Below are 13,938 nucleotides of genomic sequence, written 5' to 3'. Positions count from 1 at the left end.
GGATTAAGATAAATCAGCTGTTTCTGGTGTAAGCTGTTAATCAACTTTTTTTTTTTCTTGAGACAGGGTCTCACTCTGTTGCCCAGGCTGGAGTGCAGTGGCACGATCTCCGCTCACTGCCACCTCCATCTCCCGGGTTCAAGCGATTCCCCTGCCCCAGCCTCCCAAGAAGCTGGGACCACAGGCATGCGCCACCACACCCGGCTAATTTTTTTGTGTATTTTTAGTAGAGATGGGGCTTCACCACGTTGGCCAGGCTGGTCTCAAACTCCTGACCTCAAATGATCCACCCGCCTCGGCCTCCCAAAGTGCTAGGATTACAGGTGTGAGCCACCACGCCTGGCCTAATCAACAATTTTTACTGAGCAGCAGTCCCCAACCTTTTTGGCAGCAGTGATGCGTTTCGTGGAAGACAATTTTTCCACATATGGAAGGTCAGGGGCTGGTGGGGGTGGGGTGGAGAATGCTTTTGGGATGAAACTGTTCCACCTCACATCATTAGGCATTAATTGGATTCTCGTAAGGAGCATGCAACCTAGATCCCTCGCATGCGCAGTTCACAATAGGGTTCACGCTCCTATGAGAATCTCATGTGGCTGCTGATGTGACAGAAGGCAGAGCTAAGGCGGTAATGCTCGCTTGCCCCTTGCTCACCTCCTGCTCTGTGGCCCCGTTCCTAATAGACCGCAGACCTGTACCGATCCACCACCAGGGGGTTGGGGACCCCTGTTATAAAGGATAAACCTCCAAGTCCATCTCATACTCATCTGTTCATTCCCTCTAAACTAGTTCTTCCCTCTCAAAGACATCATTGAAATAGAATTGTATTAGCTAACAAAACTTATTTCATAAGTATAGAAAAACGTACAAGTAAGAGAATTTTCAGTCCATATTGTGTTACTTTTTCTGTGTCATCCAAAAGTTGTCAGGGATTCCACGCCATAAGATTTGTGTCTTGTAAGTAGAGTCTCACTTGACAAGCAAAGAAAACCCAGGGCTGTTGGGAAGTTTAGGATGTTTGCAATTCAGGAAAGACAGATTGTCATGAATGCAAATTAATATGCTGGGATGGAAGACATGAGGCCATGGGGCAGAGTGAAGGTACTGCCTCTACCTCCTGACCAAGGGGAACACCCCAAGTCCTGCCGTCACGTGAGTGTTGTGAGTTACTCTCCTTCCTGGTGGCAGAGGAGCAGGAGGGCTCCATGTCAAGCTGAATGGCCCAGGCAGGGGTATGACCTTTGTCTCTTGAGCCCTGGGCTCTGATTCAAGCAGGCTGCCCAGCACAGAGCACTCATCACCCAGACACATGCCTCTGTCCTCAATCAAAATCAGGGCGATTCCTTCCTTTCTGGACTCTAGAGACACAGGACAGGTAGAATCAGGTAGAATCCAGGTCACGCCTGCTCTGAGCAGACACCCGGTATGAAAGGCTGGCTGTAGGATGCTGGAAGCAGGGTCTGCTTCAAAAGGAAATTCCATCCTAGCTCATGGTTTTGGCACTTACTGACATTTTGGGCAACATAACTGGTGAGGGCTGACCTGGGCATTGTAAAGTGTTGAGCAGCATCCCTGGTTTCTACCCACCAGATGCCCATAGCACCCTCTCCCCCAGACAATCAAAAGTATCTACAGATATTGCCAAATGTCCCTTGTGGAGAGCAAAATGATCTTGCTTGAGAATTTAGTTGTTCTTAAAGAGGCTGGAGAAGGAAGGAGGGAAGAAGAGAAAGGGGAAGACGTATCCTAAGAAAGTGCTCTTCACGTGCATTTCTTCTGAAGCTTCCAGCCCTGCCCTCCCACACCCCACTCTGCAACTCAGCTGTCCTCTGGCTAAAGGCTCAGCAGCTCTGAGTGAGAGAAAGAGGCTTCTGGGCCTCCAGGCAGAGAAGACTGTTTTGTGTAACAGAGGCATGAGGACAAATGCGTGAGCCCTACCTGCTCTTATTTCCTACGAATCCTCTAAGAAAGGATGTAAAAGCAAGTGCTACTTTGGGAGACTGAGGTGGGCAGATCACCTGAGGTCAGGAATTCAAGACCAGCCTGGCCAACATGGTGAAACCCCATCTCTACTAAACATACAAAAATTGGCTGGGCATGGTGGTGCATGCCTGTAATCCCAGCTACTCTAGAGGCTAAGGCATAAGAATTGCTTGAACCCAGGAGATGGAGGTTGCAGAGAGCTGAGATCGTGCCACTGCACTCCAGCCTTGGCGACAGAATGAGACTCTGTCTCAAAAAAATAAAAAATAAAATACATGAATAAAAGCAAGTGCTGAAGCATTATGAAAACCCTGTTAGCTAGGAAAAGGTCAGTGACTAAGCCAAGCTTTCTTTCCTAGCCCCTCTTTAGTCTTTGTGTTTTGTGACCTGCTGAGCAGTAAGGAATGCTCTGTATTTCTCTGGTTCCCAGTGTAGGTGACATCACAAAAGCAGATTTCTTCTAGGAGTCCTAAAGGACTTTCCATGAAGCATGAAGGCTTTGGATATTATCGATGGAGGTATGACACAGTATGTTTTAAGTCACAGACCTAACTCTTCACATTGAGTCCCAGGGAATGAGACTTTTAGATCCCAGATGCATAAGATGTGTGGCTTTCTCTATCCCCACCCCTTAAATTGTAAGACCCTTTACTGCAGGAGCAAGGCTGGTTGTTCCCGGGAATAGCATCCATAGCCAGTAAGGATGTGATGAGCCATTTCTCCTCTGTGATGTCTTGTAGAAAGTAGAGCAGAAACAGGTTGCAATGACCTTTTCTGCTGTCTCTTCCCAACTTTGCAATGTCTGCACTGCACTGTAGTGTGACATCTATGGCTTGCATCTTGGCGTAAGAGCAAATGGGTCTTTAGGGTCCAAGGAAGCCTATAATTCCCATGCTCAAGCTGAAGTCTTCTCCATGTGAAAATCCCCCATCATCAATGAGGGTGGAGGGTAAGCTCTAAGCCTAGCAGAACTGCCAAAGAGAATTCTTTCTCTGGGTGTATGTTTTCTGGGGCATGTAGGTTTTTCAGACCAGCCAGGTAAATTAGGCCTAGCTGTTAGTCAAATTAGTCAAATTTTCAGGATCAACAGGTACATCTGTCCTCTCCCTACTCCCGGGGACCATTAAAACTTATGCACGGGAATAAATTCAGCATAAAATAAATGCAAATAAAAGAAAAAAAATAGAGCCCAGCATGTTCTTGATTCATCTCAGGGACAGATCAATCCTATAACCAACCACACAAGGGTGGGAAGAAGAAAGGTAGAAATGATGTGGATCTCTGTACCCCACCTCATTCCTCATGAAAAATGTTTTCAAAGCATCAGGCAATGATGACAAAGCTCCCTCAATAGGGATGGTTTTCCAAAGGAAAACTAAGTACTAAGTGCCAAAGAAAGTAAAGGCTAGCTTAAAATTCATCACAGCTGGTGTTCAATGACTTTTTAAAAGGCTAATTTTCCCTTCCATTTAACTAACACCTTTTCCTTCAGCACCTGAAAAATTGTGCTATATATTTAAACACATAAAATAGCTGACCAGAGCTTGCAGGCAAACATGCTTAACTTAAGCCCTGGCCTTGGGGTCACTCTTGCTTACTTATCATTTCTTCTTTTCACTTTTTCTTTTCTCCCCTATCCCCGCCTCATCATTTGCTTGTCTTTGTAGATTTGCTGAAGAGAGAGCACAACCACTTGGCCTTTGCTCTGTCTGACACAACGACAGGTGTTGCTCTGGCCTCTCAGGTGGGTCCTGTCTCAGTGGACTAATGACACCCACTCCTGCCACTGATTAGCTGATGGTCTGCACATCGGGTTTCTTTTCCATGGGTCAGTGACTCTCTTTCCATTGCCTTCCTAACTTCTATTTCTTTTCTGCATCAAACCAACGTCACACACAGAACCGTAAACCAAGGGCACAGCTTTTTGTTTCAGGTTGATTCTCTTGGCTGGAAGAGGTCTAAGTAATGGAGCTTAGAATGCAATGGCTGGTGATGAAAAGGCAGGATGGAAAAGACTGAATGGCATGATAAAGAAGAGAAGGGATGAGAAAGCTCTTGAAGAAATCATCACCCTCTTTTTTTGCTCTAAGAAATTCTCTCCCAAAGTGTTCTCTGTCCTCCTTGAAATTAGTGTAAATCCACTTTGGTGCTTGTTATTTCAAAGACTGAGTGGTCCATATGCTCTACTAAGTAGATATACCTTGCTATGCACCCTTGAACAGCAAATGCTTTATTAAATGAGGCTACCCATTTCCTTTCACTAATTCTAGGAAGAGCATCAGAGAGTGAATTTCCTGATTAGGAATCTTGATTCCTTTGTTCCACATTATCCGTACATCCTGTTTGTAGGGTCACAGTAGAAGCACTGGGTAAGTACCATCTCTGATTACGCTCAGTTTGCACACAAATAACTGCTGTTCAAGCATAGGTTACTTAGCTTGGAGGCATGTTCAATGGTCATGTGCACTTAATCACAGTCATTCTTTTGATCAACACACAGTCTATTTAACCTAAGCAGAGGCATGGGCTAGATTTTTAATCTTCCCTAGGTTTACAACAAGGCATTGCATATTAGAAGAAAAAACACAAAGAAAGTTGAAATATCATGTACCGGGAGAAAATATCCCATCGCCAGAGCCCCCTGGCCAGCCAATGATTTCTCTCATTTTCTTTAGTGTGACATATTCCAAAAGCACAAATACTGGAGCAATTTCATAGGTGAACCTGAAATGTAGTAATGGCCACATTTTACCTCTGTAACTCAGATAAATAATTTACAATCATTACAATAGCTACAGAACTATTTCCTTTTTCAAAACATACATTTACAAGTGTTATGATTATAACATTAAGCAGAGAGAAAATTATTTCAAAAAGGCCTTCCAAAATGTTTATTTTTTCTATATCCCTACAGTCAAGAGCTCCAACTACTGACATAATGCACGAGGGGAATTTATTGTACTGAATAAATAAAAAATATTGCAGAGTAACATGATTTAAAATATAATATCTGGTCCCATTTGTCTTTGACATTATGCACAATAATAAATCAAACATGTGAGAAAAAAGTCTCTTTTGTATTTTAAAAATTTTGTAGAGTTTGATTACATGGAAGATGTATCAGGACTACTTTCTGTTACATTAAAGTGAACACTCACACTTCAGAAGTTTGTATCACTATTTTAGTGGCTACTTAATAGAAACAGATTTTCACATAAGATGTAAAGACTATGGAATGTCACTAATAATTATCCTAAATTACATAAAAACACATTTGGCTACTTACATGTTAGTATTTGCTGTTGATGTCAGCCAGTCTGCTGCTAATCCAACCATATCCAATCCAGTGGAAAGTTGATTGAAGTATCTAGGATGCCCTGAATAAAATGGAATACCAGAATCAGGATTGCCTCCAGTGAAAATAAATGCCTCTCAAACACATGATTTCTCTAGCTAAAGGACCTTGAAAGATCTGTCAGTAACAGGAAATCCATAAGTAGAAATCCAACATGTACAGACGTGTGTATGCACACGAACACACACACACACACACACACATGCACATACACACACACACACCATAAAAGCGTTTCCTCTAACCACAAAGACTACTTTAGGTTTTGATATTTCTTAAAGCATACCCTACAAATCTTCCTTTAATCGTATCCTATAAATATAACAAATATGGTTTGCAATCTGCACGAGTCTCTTTTCTATTTTCAATATTTTCACAAGCTAAAATGCTACTGCAACCCACAGCCATTCAGACAGGTTACTTCTCCTTTATACTCATGCTGCTAGAAGTCCTTTTTTGTTGTAGTCGTTCTGAGAATCGGTCATACCATGACATCCGCCAGGCATGCCAACATTCATAATAATATCAGTGACAAATGGCTGATGATTACAAAAGACAGGGCAAAAATGAGAAAATAGGACACTCTGCTGAATGATTTGCCCTGGATTTAAAAGGTGATGATTGTCTAAAGATGGCATGGACAAAGCTAATTCTTGTCAATTCTTCTTTGTTAATTATAAACAACAGCGCTCCTCCATAGTTGTGATTTAAAATAAGGCCACATACAGTCAACATCACTGTTTTATCAACAAGATACAGAAAGATATATTCAATCGACTGATTAGTCCATCGCAAGGCTTATCTAATTAACTTCTAGATTCCTCTAAAACTCTCTAAATGGATTGACATCCACACTCTCCTGAGGCTATTATTTAAAATGTGATTATAAATATGTCATTAGCATTCAGTTTTCTCCTCTTGCTCCACAAAAGCCTGTCATCGATAGGTCCGTGATTTGCACAGCAGCAAAAATTTTAGAAGATGGGCCATTATGGAAATAGCATCTGATAAAAAGGTATCTTCCACATCCTGGACATCTGTCTGAAGCCTGGGATGTGATCGTCTCTCATCTCCAGCACAGACAAAACAAGATAAAGGAAGGCAATGGGGAAGAGCAGGGACAAAAGTCAATGGCCAGCTTATCTCCTGCACTGGAGTGCTCTCTTATCAGCCTCAGGCATGTGGCCAGACAGACACTGGGTAAAGATATAAGCTGGGAGGGAGCCCATTTTAGCGGGATCAGGACTTGTGTTATCTATTGTACATTCTCCAGCATTGTTTTATGTCCTTGTGGCCTCGTGTGGTACCCCTCTATCTCTGACGCTGACCCCCTCAGTTTACCCATCCACGAAGGGTGAGAAGGCTTTTTTGCTGCTGTGGCCACTGAGGTCTGGAGCAACCCTTCACTCCTCTCTGCCTCATGGACTCCCCATTTCATTATGCTTGCAGCTGAAATCACAGCCATTTCCTCCCTCCCGATGCTCCTTCATTTCTCTTTCCCTAACCCTTTTTTTTTCAAGTGAGGAAATTAATAAGGATTATAATTCATATTCATTTTCTGGATGAATGTGGTGTCTATGATTAGACAGTATTTAACTCTAGGGAAACTTGGGAATGAAAACCTGTGCATAAGATGGAGAGAGATTGCGAGGGGTGTGTTGTGCCTCTGGATATCAGAAGGCCAATTCACCCTGATGATAACTTTCCGTAAACAGTGAAAACAGGTTTGACGCTTTCATTGCTAGGTTTCCCTTCCTCCCTATATATATTTTGACCTTGCTCTGCCATTTCACCTGAATCTCTTCCGCCTCAAAAATTTCATTCCCTGATGATGATGTGAAAATAGGGAGGGAGATAGTTTGACAGGTCAGATCAACAGGCTCTCTCGATTTCTGGCAGAAATATTCCCCTAGTGACATTTGCTCCCGTCCTGTGGCCCCTACAGGCTGCTTCCTAGGGCTGCCCAGCAAATCAAGACAGGGCTCTCTCCAAGGAATTGTGAGACCTGCCCCCATCGGTCAGGTGTCCCTGCAGCCCTTGGCCTCCTGCTGCTGTCGCCACCCTGCCAGGCCCTGTGATGGGAGCAGAGCGCACTGCGTCAGCCATCGGGTGGCCACACAGCCTGTGCAGCCAGGAAGGTGGCGAGCTTGAGATGTGAGAACTGGCTGCTCAGACTCAGGGATGCTCCCTGCAGACTAGCAAATGAGCCCGGAAGGATGCGCAGACTCTGCGAACAACCAGCCTCAGGCAACTCTGACCCTGGTGCTCATGATCAGTTGGGAAGAGGCCAAAAGTCGGTCCAAACTGCTCTTTATGTCCTGGCAACACTCATACTAGGGCTGCCTCATCTACTGATGCTTAATTCCCTTTGTCTGATGGTTTGGTAAAAGATTCAGGACCACATTTAAGTCCTACTCTTCCCCAGCCAGCACCACCACCACCAGCACCAAATCTGATGATCTCTGCAAATGCAAATTATTCTGGAATTCTATCATTCTCTGCTCAGTTTTCCGTGTTCCAACATTTCTTTTTACAGAGGTAATTTTAACAATCCATGAAGACTTCATTTTCCCACTGCCCTTCACTCCTCTCTAAGCTTGGAGCCCAAGTGGAAATCAGGTTAAGGTCTCTCAGTAGAAACAAGATGATAATATGCATTTTATAAAATAATCTCTTGAGGAGTATTAAAATGTCTGCTAGTAGCAAGGATGGTAACTAATTTGACATACCCTAAATAGCACTAGATGACAAGTATGACAGTTATAGCACAGAAATCTATAAAGTTGCCAGCTGAATAGAGAAAATGACTGCTGTTGATTTTTTGAAATGCTATTTGAAGGAAAAGGCCAGCAGACTAAATATGTTATGAAAACTATTGAGAGATTGAATTGATATGCCTTGCTTAGAAATCCAACTTAATCCATCACATTTTTATCTGAACTTTAAATAAAATGCATTACAGTGACACCTAACAGTTCCACAAGCATTATGGCAAAATGTAAGTATTGAATTAGCCCATCTTTTCCTGGCACTAAATGCAACGTTGATAGACAGAACTATTACTTTCATTGACTTGCAGTTCCCGTTATCTTAACTCTGTAGACTGCATTTCAGGCACCACTAGCTTTCAAGGATGAAGACGCAAAACATTTCCATAGGTTCTTTTTGGTTTGGTAGCAATACAAACAATAGGTAGCAATTTACTATTAACGTATCTAAATATAAGGTATGGGGAATGGGTCAAAAAATGAATTAAAAGCATCACTGAGGATTGCACTATGAATGCAGGAAAAGCTGAGGAGGGGTAGGAAAATTTTTAATGCCTGGTATAAACATCACGTGGGTTCTTCATGAACGCTGAGGATGATGTCTAATACACCTTCAAAACTCCTATTCCATAGCCTGACTTTGATAGAAATCTATGTCCCAAGGCTTTTTGTATGCCTTTCTTCTCTGTTGGTACAAATAATGTGAACAAAACGAAAAAAAGAACTAAACTTCTCACAGCAAACATTTTAAGAATGTTTGTTATTGATTAGCGTAATACTGCTAATTCATCAGCAAAATGTTTGCAATCTAAAAAGATGACGTTTCTATGGTGATGAATGTTCATGTCGTATTTCACATTTTTTATTTGCTAGCAAATCTTTTAAAGGCTACACATAAATTTAGATCCACAAAGTCCTCCCCACCCCTGGAAATTCATTCATACTTATTTTTACTGCCGTAATGAAGTGTCAGCCATTGTGTATCAGGATGATTAGAGACAATGTAAAAAGCGAGGGTAATCAAGACCTGGGCAGATGAATGGCTGACTTTGTGTAGATAACATGAAAGCTCGGAATGCACCCAAATAAATGTTATAAATGAAGCTGTAACATGGATGGAATATAAAGACTCCTGTGAAAAGCCAAGAGACCACAGAAGTACATTTAAAAAAATTTCCCCCTAAGGATATCTGATTTGCCCCTTCCCCCACTTTTTCTTTATCTCACATATACAGTGGCTGGGAGGAACACACATCCTTATATAACATGGCTGAATTGCTAAGCTAGTCTGTATCATGTCTGCTTGTATGTTGTGCACATTTCCTTAAAAATAAGTGAAAATCTGAATTCAAATCTGAAAGGTTGGCCATTTGACACAATGTGAAAACATCCCTCCCACTCAGTGATTAATAGGGTGGTGAGTCCTGTTTCTGATCAGTTTTATGCCAAAGAAAATACCAGCACAGCACTGGTATTCGGGCTTTTGTTTGGATCACGCATTTTTCGAGCTTTTATTTCCATATTCTCTTTCTCCACTTTGAGTTCTTTCTGCTGGTCTCTGCTGATGAATATTTGCTTCTACACCAGTGGTTTAACCTCCGTGTCCAAATACATGCAACGTAAAATCTGATGATTTACACTTAAATCATGTTTCTGACATTATCAACTTCAGAAGCATGAACAACAGCAGTGGAAGGTGCTTTGGATTAGAATCATTCTAATAATGACTATTTTTTACATGATGAAAATAACTTTGCAATTTTGAAAATATCAGTAACTCCATCAAACAAAGCATTTTATAGAAAAAAATAAAATAAAAATTGTAAACGAAAAAAGAGCTTTATTATTTTCGATGAGACAATACCTGTTTTAATTGCATATTTTAGAGTTGTTTGGCAATGCATCAAAATTTCCTCCAAATTTTGTGGTTGGTCTGCCAATTCCCAATTATATTCTTGGAGAAGCTCATTAGGGTAATGGAAATCAATCACTTTGGTTGATCTATCGAAACTTTTCACCACATACTGAAGTAAAATGTTCATAACATCTTGCAGAAACGCCAAAGTGGGCCTTTCTCCATCACACGCCGGCAGCAGGTCTAAAGAATGGAATTAAAATGCCACATTTTAATTTTACTTTGAAAATATTCAAAGGCAAGATCTTGATGAGGCAATAACATTTCTTTGAATTGAGAGATTTCATGTTAAATAAAGCTTTTGGAAACGCAGAACATTTTTCTTTAAAAGGGAGACATATTTCAAAGGTGAAGGGAATGAATGAGATAAATTACTTTTTCTCCTCTTCCCCAAATTAATTACTGCATTTCAATTCATAACTTATATTGTTTGCCTTTTTTTGAAGAGCATGCACCTCCGTTTATCTAGTTCACAGGAGTTCGTCTTAAACGTGTTTCTCAGTAAACCATCTTACATGTTTACAGAAATATTTCACGTCAGAAGTGTTTGTCTCGAATGCCTTTGGGCAAACCAAAGTGGAACAGGTGCATTAGGATCTCTGGTCTGATAGGAAGGCCCGCTGTTTCTAAAGTCAGTGTGTGTGTGTGTGTGTGTGTGTGTGTGTGTGCGTATGCATGTGTGTCTGCATGTGTGTGCGCGCGCGTACCTTTGGGAGATGGTGTGTAAGTGCACGGGGGTAAAACTCGGCGCGCGGGTTTTATGTGAATGAAATCGTTCTCTTGTGCGATTGCAGCTACAAATCACTTTCGTGATCTAAAGACCTAAAAAAAATGCAATTCTGAATTCTCGGGCACGGTATTTGGAAACTGAGTCCCACCCGAGGCCCCAGCGGCCTAGGGAAGCCAGCCGTCATCGATTCAGTGAGCGCACGAGCGCCTGGATCATCGGCCACCCGCCATCCCAAGGGCCGCGCTGGGGGAAGAGCGCCGCGGCCTCAGAGCCCTCTTGGAGCTCCGAGGCCAGGTTCGGGGGCTTGGACCCAGCGGGCAGGTCCCGCATTTCTCGCTTTTATCTGAAGATTCTGGCAGGTCCCGCCTCCGCCGCCACCTCGACGCCCCTGTCCGGCTCTCAGCGCCGGACCCGCACGGGCCGCGGTGGGCGGGGCAGAGAGAGGGGCAGGGGCGCCCCGGGGCTCCCCGCTGAGTCTTTACCTGTTGCATGGAGAAACGCGTAGTTGACATCCACTTTGGAGCAGCTGCAGGGCTTCTGGTCGCAGGTGCAGGCGGCCTTCCGGGCGGCGGCCCGCGGGGGTTGGCTCCCGCCGCTCTCCGCCGGCTTCTCGGCATCTCCGTAGAGCAGGGCTGGGTAAGGACACCGAACGCGGGCCTCGTCAATCCTCCGCCGGGCCCGGCTCCCTCGCTCCCGCCTACCCGCAGCCAGGAAACCCAGACTCCGCTGACTGGGATGCGGAGGTGAGAAGACGGCTTGGACCCCGCGGGCCGACCTTGGCCGCCCCGGTCCCTGGGCACTCACCGCACAGTTTGTTTCCGATGCCGCCCGTGAACTTCTGAGCCACTTGGCACCAGGCTCGCGCTGCAAGGAAGAATAGGCAGGCAGACAGCGAGGCAGAAAGAGAACAACAGACGGACGTGTGAAATTTCGTTCTATGTGAAAATCAATCAGTCTGGGGTCCTAGGAGGGGCCGCCTTCCTCCTGCGGGCCGCTCAGGACTCGGTGAGGCCGGCAGGTGCGGAAGGCAAGCGGGAGGCTGGCGGCCCGGGCCAGCCCTCATTTCCTTTATCTGTTTCCCAAGGAGAAGCCCACACCGCTGCCTTTCCAGGTGCCAATCGGCTCAGGCAAATTCCTCTCCCTGCCTACCTTGGACGAGTTTTCCTAAACACTGAAGCTATCCATTTTTTCGCAGGCTGTCTTTCTAGACCAAGAAATCTCTCACCTTTCCCATTTTTTTTTCTATCTTCACGGTCACTCCGTCCCTCCCCAGGGTCCAGACACCCGGATCTTAGCAGCGCCCCAGGACCACGGAATTCCATGTCCCCGAGACACCGCGGTCTTTGGGGGGCTCTTCCAACCTTCTGTGGAAGGGGCCTGAGACTATTTGGGCGTCTTCCCAGGGTACAAGAGGCTGTAGAGGTCTTGAGCTCTTGGGCCGTCAAGGACTTAGCCCAAAAACAGGGAGAAGCGCCCGAAGAAGTTTCCTGTTGCAGGTGGAAAAACCTCCTTCGTCTTCTCCGTAGCTCCGCAAACCCCAGACCACCGCAAAACTCGCCCGCCGCAGGCCCCCGTTCTCCTTCCTACCTGTGCCGGGATTCTCGGAATCCCCAGAGCCATCTTCCGACCCGAAAGACCAAAAGCCAGAGCCCGGAGATGCCATCGGCTTTGGAGACTGGAGCAGGTCGCCTGCGAGTGCGAGCTGCCGGCGAGCTGCCTCGGGCTTGGCCCTGCGCGCGCGTGCGTGCCCGTGTGGCGGGAGGAGGGCACCGCGCGGGGACCGGCGGGGCCTAGCGGCGAGGGCGGGTGTCACGCAGGAACAGAAAACGTGCGTGTCTGACTGTGCGTGTGTGTATGCGAGCTGGAGACAGGGTTTAGGGACGTGGCAACCCTTTGGAAGCCGGGGAGCCTTAAAAGAGACCAGGACTACCTAAGGGTCCTCGGAGCCCGGACTCAGGAAAGCGCGGAGAGCCCCAGAGCATTTGAGGGAAAGGGAGCCCAGTGGGGATGAATGAGGGGGCGGCGGAGGAAAAAAACACGAGAGAGGGAGGGAACTGAGTCGTGAGGATGCGAGGCAGACCGTGCACGCCAGCTGGAGTCAGAGTGAGGGGGTGGGAGGCGTGCCAGCGCGTCCTCGGGCGAGCCAGAGGCGGGAAGTGCGGGCGGCCGCTGTCCCGCAGCCGCTGCGCGCCAGCGTCAGCGAGGGGCAGACTGGGGAGACCTCGGCGAGGCGGGAAGCGTGGCCCAGAGGAGTTTTCTGTGTGCATCGATTGGGGTGTTGTTTGAGGTCTGGCTCCAGCTGAGGGGAAGGAAGCGGGGTTCCCGCGCCGTTTTCCTCCAAGCAGGTGCTGAGGTCACTGCGACCTCGAGAGCTCGCGCCCCGGGCAGGCATCAGGCGCCGTTCACGAGCCTGGGGAGGGGACGGCGGGGGAAGGGCTCCTACCCGCTGATGGGCTCATTTCAGCGCCTTAGTAGAACCTGACGCCTGCCTGCTGAACCGCGCCGTACCCGGAGGCGCACCGTTCCTGCGTAGCCAAGGGCTAGATCGCGGGACCCACCGTCCAGGCTCTGAGTGACAGCTGAGGAGAATGACTGCTGATTGAGGCAATTAAAATCCACGCTGGAGTCTACCGAGGACCTCGGGCTGGGGAAAAAAAATAAAACGAATGGAAAGTTCTTGGAAGAGAATGAGGCAGAGCGGCCAGAGTCGGCAGGATTGATGGCGGGTGGGGGACGGAATCAGGGCATTTGGTGACCTTGGCCCGCGGAGGCGTGGAAGCACCCGCTGCTTGCGTGTAAGGGGGATCTGTGTGCGCCTGGGAGGGGAGAACAGGGTTTCCAACTAAGCAATCTCGGCTTTACAAATCCGAGTAGGAAAGAAGGCATCGCCTGCAGGGCCCTCGTTTTAAGGGGCTTCAAACCAATGCCCCCCCTCGCCCTCAGAGAATCTTCGCGGTAGCGGGTGACCCGGAAGCGCGAGATTGGTTCTCTCTGAGGCGTATTAGGAGGGGGTTTCTCTTTTTCTAATAAAGAAAGGAGGAGAAAGTCAGAATCTTTCTGATTATTTCCTTTCTACAAAAAGCTATTGCAGACAGGGAGGACGCCCTGAGGATTGGGAGCCCTTTGACAGTTTGCGCTGCGTTCTCCTGGCAGTGGAGAACTTCAAGTGCACCTCGCAGCTCCGGGG

General features: G+C 46.3%; 1 protein-coding gene across 1 annotated transcript in view; it reads right to left on the bottom strand.

Annotated features, from left to right (window-relative positions):
* GAD2 (glutamate decarboxylase 2) overlaps window positions 1–13,727 on the bottom strand; it is an 87,318-nt gene extending 73,591 nt beyond the window's left edge. Inside the window, exons 1-6 of the mRNA XM_014346394.5 lie at window positions 12,339–13,727; window positions 11,556–11,615; window positions 11,234–11,383; window positions 9,971–10,204; window positions 5,270–5,360; window positions 4,595–4,707 (exon numbers count right to left, since the gene is read on the bottom strand). Of these exons, the coding sequence (XP_014201880.2) occupies window positions 4,595–4,707; window positions 5,270–5,360; window positions 9,971–10,204; window positions 11,234–11,383; window positions 11,556–11,615; window positions 12,339–12,414 (724 nt within the window). The 5' untranslated portion in view covers window positions 12,415–13,727. The remainder of the gene's footprint in view (window positions 1–4,594; window positions 4,708–5,269; window positions 5,361–9,970; window positions 10,205–11,233; window positions 11,384–11,555; window positions 11,616–12,338) is intronic.
* Between the last annotated feature and the right edge of the window lie 211 nt (window positions 13,728–13,938).

Source organism: Pan paniscus, chromosome 8 (genome assembly GCF_029289425.2).
Source record: "Pan paniscus chromosome 8, NHGRI_mPanPan1-v2.0_pri, whole genome shotgun sequence".
NCBI lineage: Eukaryota > Metazoa > Chordata > Mammalia > Primates > Hominidae > Pan > Pan paniscus.
The sequence above is the reverse complement of the archived record's forward strand: the minus strand, read 5'-3'. Positions and strand labels throughout refer to the sequence as shown.